The sequence below is a fragment of the Apus apus genome, chromosome 7 (assembly GCF_020740795.1).
Source record: "Apus apus isolate bApuApu2 chromosome 7, bApuApu2.pri.cur, whole genome shotgun sequence".
NCBI classification, from domain to species: domain Eukaryota; kingdom Metazoa; phylum Chordata; class Aves; order Apodiformes; family Apodidae; genus Apus; species Apus apus.
This window is the reverse complement of record NC_067288.1, coordinates 2501592-2517075: the sequence shown is the minus strand read 5'-3', so window position 1 is coordinate 2517075 and position 15484 is coordinate 2501592. Positions and strand designations below refer to the sequence as shown.

Genomic DNA, 15484 nt, shown 5'->3' with positions numbered 1-15484 from the left:
GCGGCGCCGGCGGGCCCTTGATATAGCTCCTCGCCGCTCACGTGACCGCGGCGAGGGGGCGTGGCTGGGGCGGGGGGCGTGGCCGCGGCGGGGCGGGGGGAGCGGTGCGCGCCGCGGCCTCCCGGGCGGGAATTTTCTTCCGGGGCGCGGCCCTGCCCGGGGGGGGGTTTCGCTTCCGGGACGGCGCTGCGGGCCCTTCCCACCCCCGCCAGGTCGGTACCGGGGCCCGGCGGGGCGGGGGCGGGCGGGGACGGGCCGGGCCGGCCCCGCCTTCAGCGCCGGCAACGCCCGCGGGGCCGGCACGGGGGGGGGGCTCTGCCGCCGCCCGCCTCCCGGGGCCGCGGGGCGGGGGGGGCCGGGCCCGCTCCCACCCGCTGAGGGCAGCGGCGGGGGGGGGGGGGTCCCGGTGCCGGGGCTGTCAGCGCTGGGCGTGAGCCTGGTTTCGCTTGGGTTCGGTGGGGGGAACGGGCGAGTCCCGCTCAGCTGGCTCCTGCGGCCGAGGCGGGGGGGGGGAGAGGGCAGCGCCTCCGCCTCGGAGTCGCTGTTGGTTTGGGCGGCATCGAGGTCCCGTCGTGGTGTTGAGAGCAGCCAGGTCGAGCGGGCACGGCCGGTGCTGGTCAGCGGGACTTCCCGGTGCCACCTCCCCAGGTTGACAGCGCCCCGAGAGAGGGTCTGCGCGGCGGGTGGGCTGTCCCGGGGCCTGGGGGGGCCGGAGGTCCTGCTGCCCTGGGGGCTTGCACCTGCCTCACTGAGCAACAGGCGTTTCCAGAGACGAGTCTCAGCTGGTGACGCTTCCAGTTGTAACGAAAATAGAGAAGTGTCTTGGTGTAGTCTGTGTGAAGAGCGCTGGGACATCCTGCAGGGAAAGGCTGAGGTCAAGTGCCAGGAAGGACCAGCGTGGAGCTGTCCCTGTGCTGCACCTGTGGCAGACCCCTTCCCCGGGAGCCATCCCCTGACAAGGGTCGTTTGAAACCAAAAGATTCGCCCCCCCTCACCAGCCTCAGCTGAGGCTGCCCCCAAAACATACCATAGAACCCAGACCTCACACCTCCTGCAGGCTCCCTGGGTCCTTCTCTCCTGCCAGCAGGGCTGGACGGATTTCTCCCGTCCCTTTGAAGCAGGAGCTCACAAACAGTTTTTCAGGCTCCCCTGGGAGCAGCTGACTTCAGCCCGGGGCCACAAGCAGCCACGCTCAGCCTCTGAGCATTTTTATTTCCCTTCCCTTCTCTGCTCTGAGCTGACCCCCAGGCACGAGCAGTTGCCTGGACACTCACTGCCCCCCCAGGGGTGTTTCAGCAGGCAGGGGTGCCCGCCCTTCCCTTGCCTTCCTCAATGCTTTGGTGTTAATTGCTGCAGAAACCAGCAGTCTGGGGAGATGATGAGGTTAGAGGCTCCCCAGGCCTGTAAGCATTGGCACGTGGGTGATTCCAGCCCTGCCAATGAGAGGCAGCTCGTGTAGGAAACCCTGTGTGTGTGCAGAGATACCAGCCCCGGGAGAGAGGAAACCACTTGATTCCAGTTATTTTGCACAGCCATTTCTTGTTCTAATGACCGTGCAGGGAGTGGGGGAAGATGGTTCTGACACGATTCCATGTTCCTCTGTGGTTTGGGGTGGGATCTCACGTTGTGGTTGGCTAATCCTGCTGTTCTGTCCTGGGAAACACAGAGTGATGAAGCCTGACCTTCTTGGGTGTGCTCGGGAGAACCCTCTTCCCCTCTGCTACCTTTTATCTGTCTTCTCTTGTTTCCTTCTAAAGGGGAAGGGGGCAAAAAGTTTTGAGACCTTCTCACAACATCAGAAGGAAAAAGGAAGGCAACAAGATACCAGCCCCATTTCTTCCCCCTTTGCAAGTCACTCTCCAGGTTAAAGGTAAGATGTGGGATTTTCTGTTTCACGGCTCTAAACATCGTGTCGACGTGGAACTGTGCTCTCCAGTTCCTTGACTTTCCTGGGGTTCATTGCTTTCTTCTGAAGATGGGAGAAGGGGAGAAGAAGCCTGAAGACACGGGGGGCTGTTAAGCTGCACCTTGTGAAGCTTTGTGCACCCCTGATCCTGCCCACCCTGAAGACATGCAGCCATTTGGTGACCTCCTCGCACGGCTTCGGGAGATTGACAGGCTGTCCTGCAGCTTCAGGTTTAGTAACACGCTTTGCCAAGTTTGCACAAACCCTGCTTGGCTGTGGGAAGATGCACTGCCCTGCAGCCTTCAGACATTTTTAAGAAGGCACGTCCTGCAGCAGCACACGTGCTGCCCCGTGTGCTTGGATTCTGAGATTTCTGGGAGAAGGGGCTATGAGCCTTGGTATTCCCAGCCTGCCTGGAATTGTTTTGCTCTCTCCAGCACTCTGCTTAATCAACACTTCAGATTCCATCCAGCCTGGAAGCTGTTGATGCCACAAGTGCTCTTTAATAAACTTATTTACTTTTTTCCTTTCTTTTTTTCTTTTTTTTCCTTTCTTTTTGGGGGAGTTTACATCTAATTTTGGCTCATTCCAAATTTTTACCATATATGGTCAGGGCCCCTTTTCAAACTTTGCCAAAAATGAAATGTGGTGATTATAGAGAAATGAAAGATGGAAGAGAAACCAGGAGAGCTGGCTGGTTCATCCCCATTGTTCCCAAGTTGCCTCTCCCTGTCTGCTGCATCTCTAACCACACACACACACACCAGCTGCTTTTGCCAAGGAGTCACTTGTACCCAGCGGGTGACCTGACGTGCTGCTGTTCCTGGTGGATTCTGCTCTTTTTCTTTCACCATCCTGTTAAGATATTTTTTTGCCACGTGTAAAAAAAACACCACGTATGATGAATATCTCTGGTCTAATGTACTTAGGATGCCCCGAGGTCAAACGCACACCAGGCAGCTTCTGAAAAGTCTCCGAGGAGGCTTCAGGTCCCGGTGTCTCCTTCCTGATTCCTGCTCTGCAGCAGAGGGATAACAATATTACTTTCCCTTTTCAAAGTGCGAAGTATTTGAATCCATTATGCAATCGGTTGCCTATTTTTAGCACCTGAACCATTTTTCATGTTGGTTTTACAATGCAAATGTGACAGAAGGAGCTGCGTCGAGCGCTCGAGCCGCGGGGAGGGGGGACCTGCTGGGGACTGGCCCAAGGTTCCCCTGGTGGGAGGTGGTGTGTGGCACAGAAGGACCAGGGAACTGCTGCCTGGTGCTTGTAGACTGAACAGTCAGAGACTTCTCTAAAGGTCCCTGTGCTTCCAGCTGCAGGTGAAAGGTGTTTTAAGTGCCTGCGACAGATGAGCTCTGTTAACGGTGGTGCTTTTTTCCCCCGCTTCCAGTAGGGTCGTGCACCTGCATCTGGGACAGCCATGGAGAAGAGTGGGAACATTCAGCTGGAGATTCCTGACTTCAGCAACTCTGTCCTGAGCCACCTGAACCAGCTACGCATGCAGGGTCGCCTGTGTGACATTGTGGTCAACGTGCAGGGCCAAGCTTTCCGTGCTCACAAGGTGGTGCTGGCTGCCAGCTCGCCCTACTTCCGCGACCACATGTCCCTGAACGAGATGAGCACCGTGTCCATCTCTGTCATCAAGAACCCTTCTGTCTTCGAGCAGCTCCTTTCCTTTTGCTACACCGGCAGGATATGCCTGCAGCTGGCTGACATCATCAGCTACCTGACAGCCGCCAGCTTCCTGCAGATGCAGCACATCATAGACAAATGCACGCAGATCCTGGAGGGAATTCATTTCAAAATCAACGTGGCGGAGGTGGAAGCAGAACTGAGCCAGAGCAGGACAAAACATCAGGAGAGACCACCAGAGTCTCACCGGGTGACGCCGAATCTGAACCGCTCTCTGAGCCCCCACCACAACACCCCCAAGGGGAGTCGCCTGGGCCAGGTGAGCACAGTGCTGGACATCCGGGAGCTCAGCCCGCCCGAGGAGTCCACCAGCCCCCAGATCATTGAGCAGAGCTCAGACGTGGAAAGCAGGGAGCCCATCCTACGGATCAACAGGGCGGGACAGTGGTACGTGGAGACCGGGATGGGCGAGCGCGGGGGGCGGAACGAGGAGGAGATGCGCGTGCTGGGAGGAGTCCGCATTAAAACGGAGAACCTGGAGGAGTGGCTGGGGACAGAGCACCAGCCCTCGGGAGAGGACGGGAGCAGCGCCGAGGAGGTCACTGCCATGGTGATTGACACCACGGGCCACGGACCCATGGGCCAGGAGGCTTATGCTTTAGGGTCCTCTGGGGCCAAAGTGGTCAGGCCAACCAGCAGTGAGATCGACAGGTGAGTTTTCTGTAATTACTGACCTTCCTAAGAGGGGATTGTGCAAGGTTTTCCCTTGGCTGGGTTGGTCGCTTTGGAATGTGTCCCCCTTCTATTTCCTGTGGTCATCTTAAGCATGAGCACTGAAGGGGTATTTTTTTTCCTGGTGTTAGGGAGCATGTCCACTTTGGCTTACAGTATTTTGGCTGGGTGGTGATCAGACCAGGATCTCCAGGAACAGGCTAGCGTGGGAAATGGATTATTAGTGCTCAGAGGTGCACAGGCTGGAATCTCTTACCTCCTGTTGTGTGGGTGAGGTGGAGTTCTTCTCTAAAGACATACTGCAGTTCAGTCTCAGTAGGTATCATGCTCAGCATTGGAATGAACAAGGTGACATACAAAGTGTGTTAGCCAAAGTGTCATTGCAACGGTGCCTTCTGGGTTGAAAACCTGGGGGTGGTTCTGTTGGAGAAACAAGCGGGTCAGCAGCTGTAGGTCAGGAGGAAATTTGCTTCCTGGTGGTCCAGGACAGTGGTGGGTCATGGAATTACATCTTCTGAAGCACTTGAAGTGGGAAGCCCATCAGCCTTCACTGTTGTTTAGGTTTATATGAAAAAGCAGTAAAGCCTCTACTGAAAATAGGTGGTGAAATCTGCTGTGTTTGCATTCTCCATCCATTTGCTTCCCCTCCACTCCAGCATTTTTTTCCTTGCCCTTAGCTCAGGCTAGAAAACAGATCTGCTAAAGGGCAGAGCTGTTGTGTTTGGGGGCTTGTATTTGGGGGTTTTCTCTCCACATCTGCCTGTCTTCTCTTCTAGCTCAGTCCCACTGGTCCCATGGGGGAACAGCTACCTGGAAGCAGTGGATATTCTTTTACTTGTCACTTACAAATCAACGTGTGGGAATGATCTTGAGCTGGCCACTGGGGGATCGATCCTTTCCTAGTTCATTAACTCTTTTCCACGGGTCAGCTGGCCTCAAACATCTCCTTTTGTGTGGCACTCAATGTCCACTGCTTCCCACCTGGAGTCCCATCACGTGGCTTTTGTTTCATGAGTGGAAGCGGGAGGAGGGTGTGGGTGCTTCCCTTAGAGGAAGGGCCACTTCTCCTGGTGTGCACCTCCTGAGTCACGGGGCCCATGTCGGTTCACTTGCGACAGCGACCCAGGAGCTCTCTGTTGCTGACTTGGAAGCCAAATGACTCAGTTTTATTTTTCAGATGTTAAGACTGAAACCACAGACCAGTATGACTTGGTTTTTCCTTTAAACTTGCGCTGTTCCGCCTCCTGTGTGTTAGCTGGTGAGGATGAAGAGATGCTACACAGGTGCCTCTATTGCTCACCCGTTGTTCTCAACACCGCAGCGACCTGATGCCCATTAAAAACTCCGTTTACACTCTTCCCCCACCCCACAGATTTAGCCCTTCTGGCAGCATGGTTGCTGTGACTGAGCGGTACAGATCAAAAAGCGAGTCTCCCGGGCGGATGGATGAGCCCAAGCAGCCCAGTTCCCAGGTAGGCAGATCAAGAAGTTTGCAAGTAAATGTTGGCATCGAAGGCAAAGGGGTCCGTGTTGTGGTGAAGCGTGTAGTACTTTGATTTGCAAGGACCTTTTACTGTTGCCAAGGGTTTAGTTGGTCACACTGAGAACCTGTGCTGTCTGTATTGATTTAAAACTGATTTTGGATGGCCTTTGGGATTTCAGCCAGTTACCTGGAAAACACGAGGAGTTTCTTTTGCTGCCTGAGGACATAAATATCAAACCTCATTCTGGGCAGGGCACCCACTCCTGAGGAGAAACCCCGTTTGCCTGCAAAGTTGGACCTGCCCTTAAACACCATCAGCAAATGCTTGACCTAAGGGAGGGATGACAGTGGCTGAACTGTTCCGTGCCAGTTCCAAAACCATTACAGCAAGCTCTCCAGGCACTACACCAGTAAACCTTTAGGGTGGAGTATCAAAGGACTGTGGGTTGGTACAGAGGTCTCTGTCTCATCCCAAAGGGACTATGTTGCAAAGCAGAATTTGCAATGTAAAGTAGCTCTGAAATTTCAGCTTCCCTGGGGTACAGAAATAATTTTGGGGTAGGAGGGTGAGATCTGCAGAAATAGAGGAGGGCAATGGGCTAGAGGGTGCAGCACAGCGGGACATCGAGGTAATACCTGTGACTAATAATTTTTATCTGGTTTTGTTGTTGCACACAGTCAGTATCACAGTGCCACTAATGCAAGTGCATCACCCAACACTGTAGAACACCTCTTGTGTGCCTGGCAGATAAGTAACATGTCAGTTCATAATCAAATGACTTTGCTGGAGGCAGGTGAGGAGTTAGCAGGCTGTTGTGCCCTTGAGAAAAACCAAGTGAAGCAAGGAGAAAAAAATGACAGTTGCTGGCTGCTAGCTTTGCAATACACTTCCATAAAACAAAGTTACCTTTTTGCTCCTGTTTTGCCGGAGCTTTGTTTTGTGTCCTCAGAATATATTTAGGATATTTCAGGTCAGACTAACCCTCCAGGGCAAATGTGACATACAAAGCAATTTTAGCTCTAGGTACAGAAAAACTGCTGTTAGTTCTCCATCCTGGCCTCAAAGGTAAAACTGTAGGCTACCACATACATGGGGGAGTGTCATCAAACCAAATGGTTTGGGTTGGAAGGGACCTTAAAGATCACCCAGTACCCAACCCCCCTGCATGGGCAGGGACACCTCCCACCAGCCCAGGCTGCTCCAAGCCCCATCCAACCTGCCCTTCAACACTGCCAGGGATGGGGCAGCCACAGCTTCTCTGGGCCAGTGTCTCACCACCCTCATAGTGAAGAATTTCACCTTCCACTCTTCTGGTACTGCCATATGGATGCTAAAAGCAGTCTGTCCATGGTCACTGCCCAGCAGCAGAGTGGCAAGCGAGTACCACAGCCTTCTGCATCTCCGTTAGTCCAGAGCAGCTTACCAGTGCTGGAGTGGCCAGATTCAAGGGCACCTGGCAGAGTGAGGCTGCTGCTGGGTTGTGTGCAGCCCTGGCAGCTGGAAGAGAGGCCCTCTTGCTGTCACACTGGTTGCTTGTCCACATTTGGCACCATCAGGAAACAGCGCGAGACTCGGGAGTGCAAATACTGCATCCTCCGTCACGGGGACACTCAGGAGACTCTGAGTACAACAGTCAGAAACAGCTCTCCTACAGCCCAGGCTTGTGGCTGAGGGTTTTCTGGCTTCAGAAAGTGATGAGGAGCCAGCTAGTCCTTGCTGTGTGGCTCATGCCAGGCGCACTAGCTCTCTGTGCTGCAGATCCTCCCTGCGGTGCCGTGGGGCTGGGATGGGCTACGCAGCCATTTAGGCAAACGTGATTCATCATAAAATTAATCCTGAATGACACCTGAAAAAAAAACCCCACATAAAGTGACACCTGCAGAGTTTCAGATGGGATTTGTAGTTTTTTTCCACCTTTGTTTTGCTGCAAGCTCATCAGCTGGATTCTTTTTTCTAGCCTTTAGAAAGTAGAACAGAACGAGGCATACGGGATTTTAATTAAACTGGCTCAGGTTTTGCAAAACAGTGACACGTATTGACATGTTTGACCCACAGCTCCATCGGTGGTTGAGCACCCTCCTGACAAGGGCTGTCTTGTCTTCCCCGATCTAGCGAGTCTCTTGGCAGAAGGGGCCCCCATAGCAGAGGTTTCTAATTGATTGCTCATTTGTCTTCAGCCCCAAGGCTCCAGTTAAGTGCTTAAATGTGTGCTTGAGGTTGAAGACATTAGTGCTGCTGATTTTGAGGTTTGGCACACGCTTCAGTGCTTTAGTGCCCGGGCTGGGGCCCGAACTTACTTCCTGCATTTTCTTGTAGGCTGCTCGTTACTTAAATCCCTGTTGTTGCCTTGGCAGGGGGAGGAATCAGCCATGCTGGGAGTGAGCGGTTACGTGGAGTATCTCCGGGAGCAGGAGGTTTCCGAGCGCTGGTTCCGGTACAACCCGCGGCTCACTTGTATCTACTGCGCCAAATCCTTCAACCAGAAGGGCAGCCTGGACCGGCACATGCGCCTCCACATGGGAATCACCCCTTTCGTCTGCCGCATGTGCGGGAAGAAGTACACCCGCAAGGATCAGCTGGAGTATCACATCCGCAAGCACACGGGCAACAAGCCCTTTCACTGCCACGTCTGCGGCAAAAGCTTCCCTTTCCAGGCCATCCTCAACCAGCACTTTCGCAAGAACCACCCCGGCTGTTTGCCCCTGGAGGGGCCTCACAGCATCTCCCCCGAGACCACCGTCACGTCTCGGGGGCAGGCGGAGGAAGAGTCTCCTCCGCAGGAGGAGGCGGTCGCCGCCGGGGAGACAGCGCAGGGGTCTGTGTCCACGACTGGGCCAGACTGAAACGCAGCTGCAGGGTTGGGAGAAAGGACCGTCTTCCCGATTTTTGGCTCTAAAGAGTCAGTACCAACCTGGCAGGCTGGTACTGGAATTCGTGCAATGCCACCACTGGACAGAAAGAAGCTCCCAAGATGTTGCCAAAATTGCAGAATCTTTCTCTCTCTCTCCTCCTCTCACCCACCCACCCACACCTAGAGTGTTAAAAGTTGTTTTTCTCCCTTACTCCTCCTCCTCCTCCTGGAGAAAAACGGAACAACTGCGTCAATCAGCTTTTTATTCAGGGATCGACAGGATTTTAAATTTTTCTAATGTTCCACAGTGATCTGGGACGAGCAGTCATTTGTATTTCCCGACGGCGTTTCGGCCCAGCAGGTCGGTCCCGCGGGGCCGCTCCTCACCACGTCTGCTGGTCCAGCTCGAGGGGAGAGCAGGGACGAGGTGCCGTTGCCTTCTCCAGGTAGATGCCTCGTTAAAGAAAATGAGAAGACTCTTCTGGTGGGTCCTGCCGTGCCCGAGCATATTTATCCGTTTTATTTTTGGTGTGTCTGTTTTTACCGTTTTTACTTAAACTCTTGATTTTAGGGCTCTTGGTTTGCCTGTCCCAGGCGCGCGGCCTCAAGGCCCCTTTTTAAAAGCGGGCACGGCTAGAAAGCGATATCCTAGAGGTCAGCAACACTTGAAGCACTTCAGCTACTGAAAGTGAAATGTAGCAGCTGTGAGGTTTGCGTGAGACTTCGATGCGCTGGGAGAAGGGTTGGAGGGGTCTCTGGGAGCAGGATGTCCTTGGCTGTTGCTGATCTGGAGAGTTCCAGAGCACTCTGACGTCCTGACCGGTGCGCTGCTCTGCTTCGGGTGCTGCCGAGCGGTAGGAAGAGTTTTTCTGGACTGGCTGAATTGCAGAGTTAGAGGCTGGCTACCAAAGTCATCCTTCACCCCTGCTCCCCTCTCGACTCACACTTGATCTTTTATAACAGCAATATGGTATAAATGAAATGCTATCGTCCCAGATGAGCAATCATGGGTGGTTGCTTTTAAACATGTTTCTACAAACTAGTTTGATAACTTTTTTTATCAATGAAATGCAAAAAGAAAAGAAAACCCTACTTTATTTCCTCATAACGGTTCAGGAAGCCTAACAGTGAATGGTTCCTAGAACAATCACAACTCTGTCCCCTTGCATGGACTTAAACTTTTGTATTCTAAGCAGCTCTGATGTTTAGAGCAAGTTAAGCAAACCTGGAGAGACATGCCTGCCTTGTGTATTGTAGGTGTTTGCACATGCTTACGTGTTTCATAAACAGAAAAGCATGGGACAGGTAGATAAGTGCAAATATCTTGACATCTTTTGAAGAAGTCTTTTTAAAAATATGCAATACTTTGAAGAGTTTTCTCTGGTTCTGATGCCAAGTTGTTGTTCATGGTGGAGGGGGAAATTGAATGCCAGGTGGTGCAGATTTGGGGTTGGGAGAGGATGTTTGGTTGCGGGAGTTCTCTCAAGGATGTTTAATGCGTTCCATAAGGAAGGATGAAGTTTGGATCCTTAAGGTGATGGGAGGAACAATGAAACATTGGAAAAGGAACACACTGCATCTTGCTTTGGCAGATCAAGCCAGGCAGTGAGAGTGTGGGCTTGGTGGGCAAGAGACTTGCCAAGTGAAAATAAAGCTTGCCCTGCAGTCTGACTGCACAGTTTGGGGCACGTGGAATCATCTCCAGCCCTTGCTTTCCCCACCTGCAAATTGAGACTTGGGATAATTTTCCTGCCCCAGGAGAATCTGGAGAAGGGTGATGTATTCTTGCCTCACTTTACGTATTTTTCTCAGTGAGGGGTCTCATTGTTCCTCCCACATCTCTCTGAAAAATGCAGACGTGGCTCTAATGTGCTTTTGGAGGGGGGGTGGCAGGTAAGGAATGGGCTTGATGCCAGGGTCGTGTGGAAGGGGAATGTGGTCCTCAGAGAGGAACCTTTGCAGGTGTTCTGAGCCGAGCATATGCAAAGTACAATTTCATTGACCATTTCAAACAGGAAAACTTGTATTTCACCTCCATTTTCCTTCTGCCCCTTCTTCCTCCTCCCCTGTCAAGTGCATCATCACACAGTGAATGATTTTCGAAGCTGCCACCCGAGGGGCCAGCCCCGTTGGGTTTCCTGTCGAAGGTCAAACAGGACTGTACTGAAACAGTAGGGTTGCCAGAGAGCAGTCACAGAAGATGAGAGATAGGAGGGTGGCTAAGGTAGGTTTCATTGCAGTCGAGGTGCGGGGAGGAGCGGAGATGTGCAGAGTATGCTGCTTTAGTCATAGCTTTTGAAGTTACCAAAAATCAAGAAGTTAAAAACTTTGAAATCCTATCCTGTTCACACTAGAGAGCATCAAAAGTTACTTTTAGTTGCTTAAAAGATTTTAAGTGTTTAAAAATAGAACTTTTAAAAGAATGCTACCAAACTATAAAAACATAAAATTATTTATATACATATATTATATATAAATATAGTGGGAAAGTTTCCCTGCTAAGCTTGCTGTGAAGAGAAGGGTGAAGGTGCAGTAACTGCTATACAAGCAACACTTTCCTGAAACAGATGGCAACCCATCCATCAGAGCATAGTGATGAAGGGCTGAGATAAAAGGGTGAATGCCTTCATTTGTATGGCATAGCTGTGAGTTTCTTCAGAAGGTCTTTGTTTTACTGTCACGATACTGTGAACGGAGGAGCATCCTAACAGTCCAGGATGCCAGCGGTGCGCCCTGCTTTGCTGATTCTCTTACTTTCAATAGGCCTGGTGGAAATCATGAAGTTGGTTCTTCATATCATACTAGGCTAGTCTGAAAACAAACCTTGTGAAAGGTTCTTTTTTCTTCCTCGTTTACGTTTATTTGTTTTTTTTGGTGCAGAGGTTGCCACTGTATAAACGATCATTTCTGATTGCATGCAAAAGAGCCAATATTCTTGCCCGGGCCTCGCTGAGGTGAAGTTTATAGCTTGTAGCTAGAGTCAGTATAAGGTATGGTAGTGGGAATCATTTTAATATTATTTCTGTACATTTAATGGATGTGTATGTGTATGTATGTGTGGGAATCATGGTGTGTCTAATGTTTTCTTGAACAGTGCTGAAAGAAGCTTAGGCCCATCCGCACGAGAGGGTGGAACCAGGTCAGAGGAGTCGTTTATTGACCTGTTCTTCCAGTGGTTGCTTTCCTCGGTGCAGATGCGGCCAAGGTTCGAGGAGAAAAGGGGTTGTTGGTTGTATACGGTATGGAAAAACCTCATGTGAGTTTTCTGGCAGTGGTGTAGCTACGTGGAGCAGCTTTTTCTAGCAGAGCAATAGCATCTTTTGTTGCCTCTCCATTGCCAACCCCTGTAGCTCTTGACGGTTGCAGCGAAGCTGTGGAGAATCAGATGCCAACTTCCCAAGTGCGAATGCTTCTGTGATGGGTTGAAGCTTTGCACTTCCATGTCTAGCTGCAGCTTTTTCCCCTCTGCCAAAACTGTGATTTCAACTGTGATTTAAGGAGGATGTGAAGAGAACTCTGTCATATTTTAATACCTCTGTATGTAACATTTCTGTCCACTTCTGAGTTAGGGCTTACTAACCCACTTGTTTGCTTGCCTCAGGCAACAGGGGGAACACACTCTGTTTCTGCAGTTTTCTTTCTCAGAGGAGGAACACATTTCTTAGTTCTTTGCTGTGGCAGAGAAATCTTCCAAATGTGAAGTGTTGTGGTTATCTCCTTGAGCCTGCAGAAAGCCCCGGTGCCAAAGTCACAGCAGAGTGACGTGATGGTTGCTGTGGCCATTCCCTGCTGCTGCCAGGTTCCCTGTGAAGAGCTGTGAAAATAACCAGAATTGTGTTAACACTGTGCTGCTGCTGCTGCTGCTGCTGCTTTTGGGAAAAGCTAAACCTCTTCCTCTTGGGAGAATGAGTGATGTGAGGCTGGCAGAGGGAAAAAGCAGGTGGTCTTTTTGCTGTCTCGCAAAGGGAGGGTGTGAAAGCAAACCATGCTTCCCATTTCCAGGAGCTAGATGGAGAGGGATGAATGAAGAGGCTTTATGAAGTGTGAGTTTGTAATAGGAGGCTGAGAACACACTTGGAGCCACTTAATAAGATCCAGGGATGTCAGCCTGGTAGGGGACAGAGCAGCCAACGGGCAATCCCTCGCTTGTCCTCCCAGCATTGTCCAGCCATCACGCTCAGTCCTTTGACTCACCTACATCTTCTCCACAATATTTTCAAGCTGTGATCTGTCTCATTTAACTTGCAGGAGTTTGGGTGGCTGAAGGGCAGGAAGAATAGAAAGTGTTTTGTGTCTCTGCTGCTGTTTTTTCAATCCAACCAAGGTTGGTGACAACTGACTGTTCCCATCTGACAGCTATTCAGAGCTGGAATTGCATTTGGAACATGTTGCCATCTTGCTGGAAAGCATAGGAGGGCAGGCTTGCTGCTGCCTTTGGGTGATTCAGCCCTGAGGATTCATTGGCAAGAGCAGAGTTGTAGCTTTTATTTGCTGCTGACTTCATCTCGCCCGCAGAACCCGAGGTATAAATAGAAAGACAGCTGAAAAGGTGCAGTTTTTTTGGGTAGAAGGTAGCTTGTGAGGTAGACTGAGTCATGCATCTTTAAACCCAACAAAAATTAGCACCCCTTTAACTTACTATTTAAACTTTAAAATTCTCTTTGATCCATGACATGCCAGTCAATTAAGCTGTACCAGCACCCAAGTGTTTCTGCAGATTATTGACACCAAATGCTATTCTTGCTTTGTTGGAAATATTTTGGGGATGGGAAAAATCAAGGAGCTGTAATTCAGGAATCTTCTAATTTTTGTCAGGGTTTGGGCTCCAGGTTTCCCCTGGGAGCTGAGCCCGTGGCCAGGACTGCAGTCAGAAAGCCTGGGTCTTGTGATGGAGCTGCCCCTGACCACGGGCACAGCCTCGTCTGGCGGTAACGATGTCCGCGAGGACAAGCATCACTTCTGTCATGAGGTGACATCTGTGCACAGAGCTTTCATGGCTTCAGTGGAAGGTCCTCAAGGGCAGCCAAGTATCTGTATGTAATCATTGTCATTCAAAGGATATTTTAATATAAAATACATACACATATATATATGTACATTTTTATATATATATATATATATTTGTAACCAAATAAAAGCTAGAACTATGCAAACGTTACTGGCTGCTGCTTGAAACTAATGTCTACCAGAACATTTGGAATAGAGTAGATTTGGAAGGGTTTTTTTGTTTTTATATGAAGTACAGCAGGCCAAGGTTTTGCTGCAGTTAGTCTTACTAGAAACCTAGGTCATTCCTAAAAGGTTGGACTAGATGATCCTTGAGGTCCCTTCCAACCTGGCATTCTATGATTCTAACTTGAAACCTACTCAAATGGGTTGTAAAATTACCTGAAGAGTCCTACCATCTCTAAAATATTTCCATCTGCTGAAAGGCTTTGTGTTGTGAAACTGTGAAACACAAAGGCTGGGACAAGGAGAGATTGAAAGTGATGCTTGTGATGATAGTTAGAAGAGAATTAGTATGAAGGAAAGACTGGGAGCATTTGCTATTGGCTGTAGGATTGAGTTGGCTTCAAGGGATCTTCCTACTCGAAAAAATGTCCGTCTCTGGGACAGAGGCAGTGATCAAAGCATCACTGGGCTGAATTCTGGTCCCTGTGGAGGTATCAGAAATCTTCCTGCTGAATCTGATGGTACTGGAGTTTAGTCTGCTGGGAGAAGTCTTACGTTGTTTCTAGTGTTTCTTTGTGTGAGATCTGATCTTTGCTTTTAGGATTAACTACAGTATATCCAACTGTACTCTTCAGTCACCTTTGACTTTTTATTCCTGGGGACTGTACAAAATTCAGGTTTCCTGTAACATTATCCTCATCCCAACTGTGAACAAGTTATTACTACTTCTTATAATTTATTGTCTTTCTGTTCCTGAACGTCTGTGTGATCCAGCTGTTCACCAGCGCTGCCTTCCAGTGCTTCATTAGCTTTTATGCACAGGGAATTGTTGCAATGGATAAGTTGACCACGCTAGTTGGAAGAGTAGAAGCCTTTGGAGAGTGACTTTTGCTTCCTCTAGCTGTCATTAGGGAGTGCACACACACATACCTGTATATACATATATATGCATACATATATAAAGTGTTTCAATATAAACTCATTTAGCATTATTTCTATTTAATTTATATTTTAATCCAGTTGTAAACCAAAGTATTATGGCTTGTGAAATGACATGTCTGAGAAATAGGAGGAACCTTCTTAGATGGGAGCTCTGAAAGACCTTCACTGACAAAAAAATATGGATAAGCCTGAAGAACTTGTGCTGCAAATCCTAGAGAATTAAAGACTTGGTGGGTAAAGTCTGGTGGTCGGGAGGCAGTGTGGGCTACCATTTTGAAATTCTGTTGTTTTTTTTTTTTTCCTTATCTAGTATAACTTGATATTAGAGGAATTGCTACAAGAGCAGTCCAGTGAGGCATCTGGACGTGAGGTGCATGGTTAAAGCTAAGAGGGCAATGTCAGGTAGTGCTGTTTGCTCTTGGTGTCTTCTGCTCACACATCTGGATTGAGGTGGGTTGTCTTTAGCCCTGGGCATTTTGGTACCACCTCATTAAATGAGCCTGCAGGGAGCTGGTCTGTTGTTGGTTTGAATGAGCATGTTAAAAACATGACTCAGCAGCATGTGTGCTGCTGGACTTTTCCAGTAGAATCACTTTGGAGTCTCTGGGACCCTGCTGTGCCTGCTGGTCACACAACCCAGGGCTTCTGTCCTGCCTCTTGAGTTGGGATGCTTTAAGCACAAGGACTTGCCTGCTAGCCCTGCAAGAAAAAATGAGGCAGGAATTTAGGCACAAGGTTGCTGTCTGTGCTGTAACATGG

At 50.1% G+C, this 15484-nt stretch overlaps 1 protein-coding gene across 4 annotated transcripts; it reads left to right on the top strand.

The window, feature by feature from the left end:
* The first annotated feature begins 164 nt into the window (after positions 1-164).
* On the top strand, positions 165-11370 carry ZBTB37 (zinc finger and BTB domain containing 37). Of its 4 annotated transcripts, none has more exons than XM_051624372.1 (6): positions 165-212; positions 1758-1870; positions 1976-2136; positions 3306-4255; positions 5649-5748; positions 8115-11370. In XM_051624372.1, exons 4-6 carry the CDS (start codon positions 3333-3335, stop codon positions 8601-8603), a joined length of 1512 nt encoding a protein of 503 aa, XP_051480332.1. In that variant the 5' UTR covers positions 165-212; positions 1758-1870; positions 1976-2136; positions 3306-3332; the 3' UTR covers positions 8604-11370. The 4 variants fall into 4 exon arrangements, with proteins under 4 accessions (XP_051480332.1, XP_051480333.1, XP_051480334.1 ...); XM_051624373.1 differs by having other exon boundaries at positions 3303-4255; XM_051624374.1 differs by lacking the exon at positions 1976-2136.
* The last annotated feature ends 4114 nt before the right edge of the window (positions 11371-15484 follow it).

Excerpts from the sequence above, each read along its gene's own strand:
- ZBTB37 (XM_051624374.1), top strand. The coding sequence starts at position 3,333 with ATGGAGAAGAGTGGGAACATTCAGCTGGAGATTCCTGACTTCAGCAAC. Across the intron at positions 4,256-5,648 it reads ACCAGCAGTGAGATCGACAG|ATTTAGCCCTTCTGGCAGCA; the intron begins GTGAGTTTTCTG and ends CCCACCCCACAG. Across the intron at positions 5,749-8,114 it reads CCAAGCAGCCCAGTTCCCAG|GGGGAGGAATCAGCCATGCT; the intron begins GTAGGCAGATCA and ends TTGCCTTGGCAG.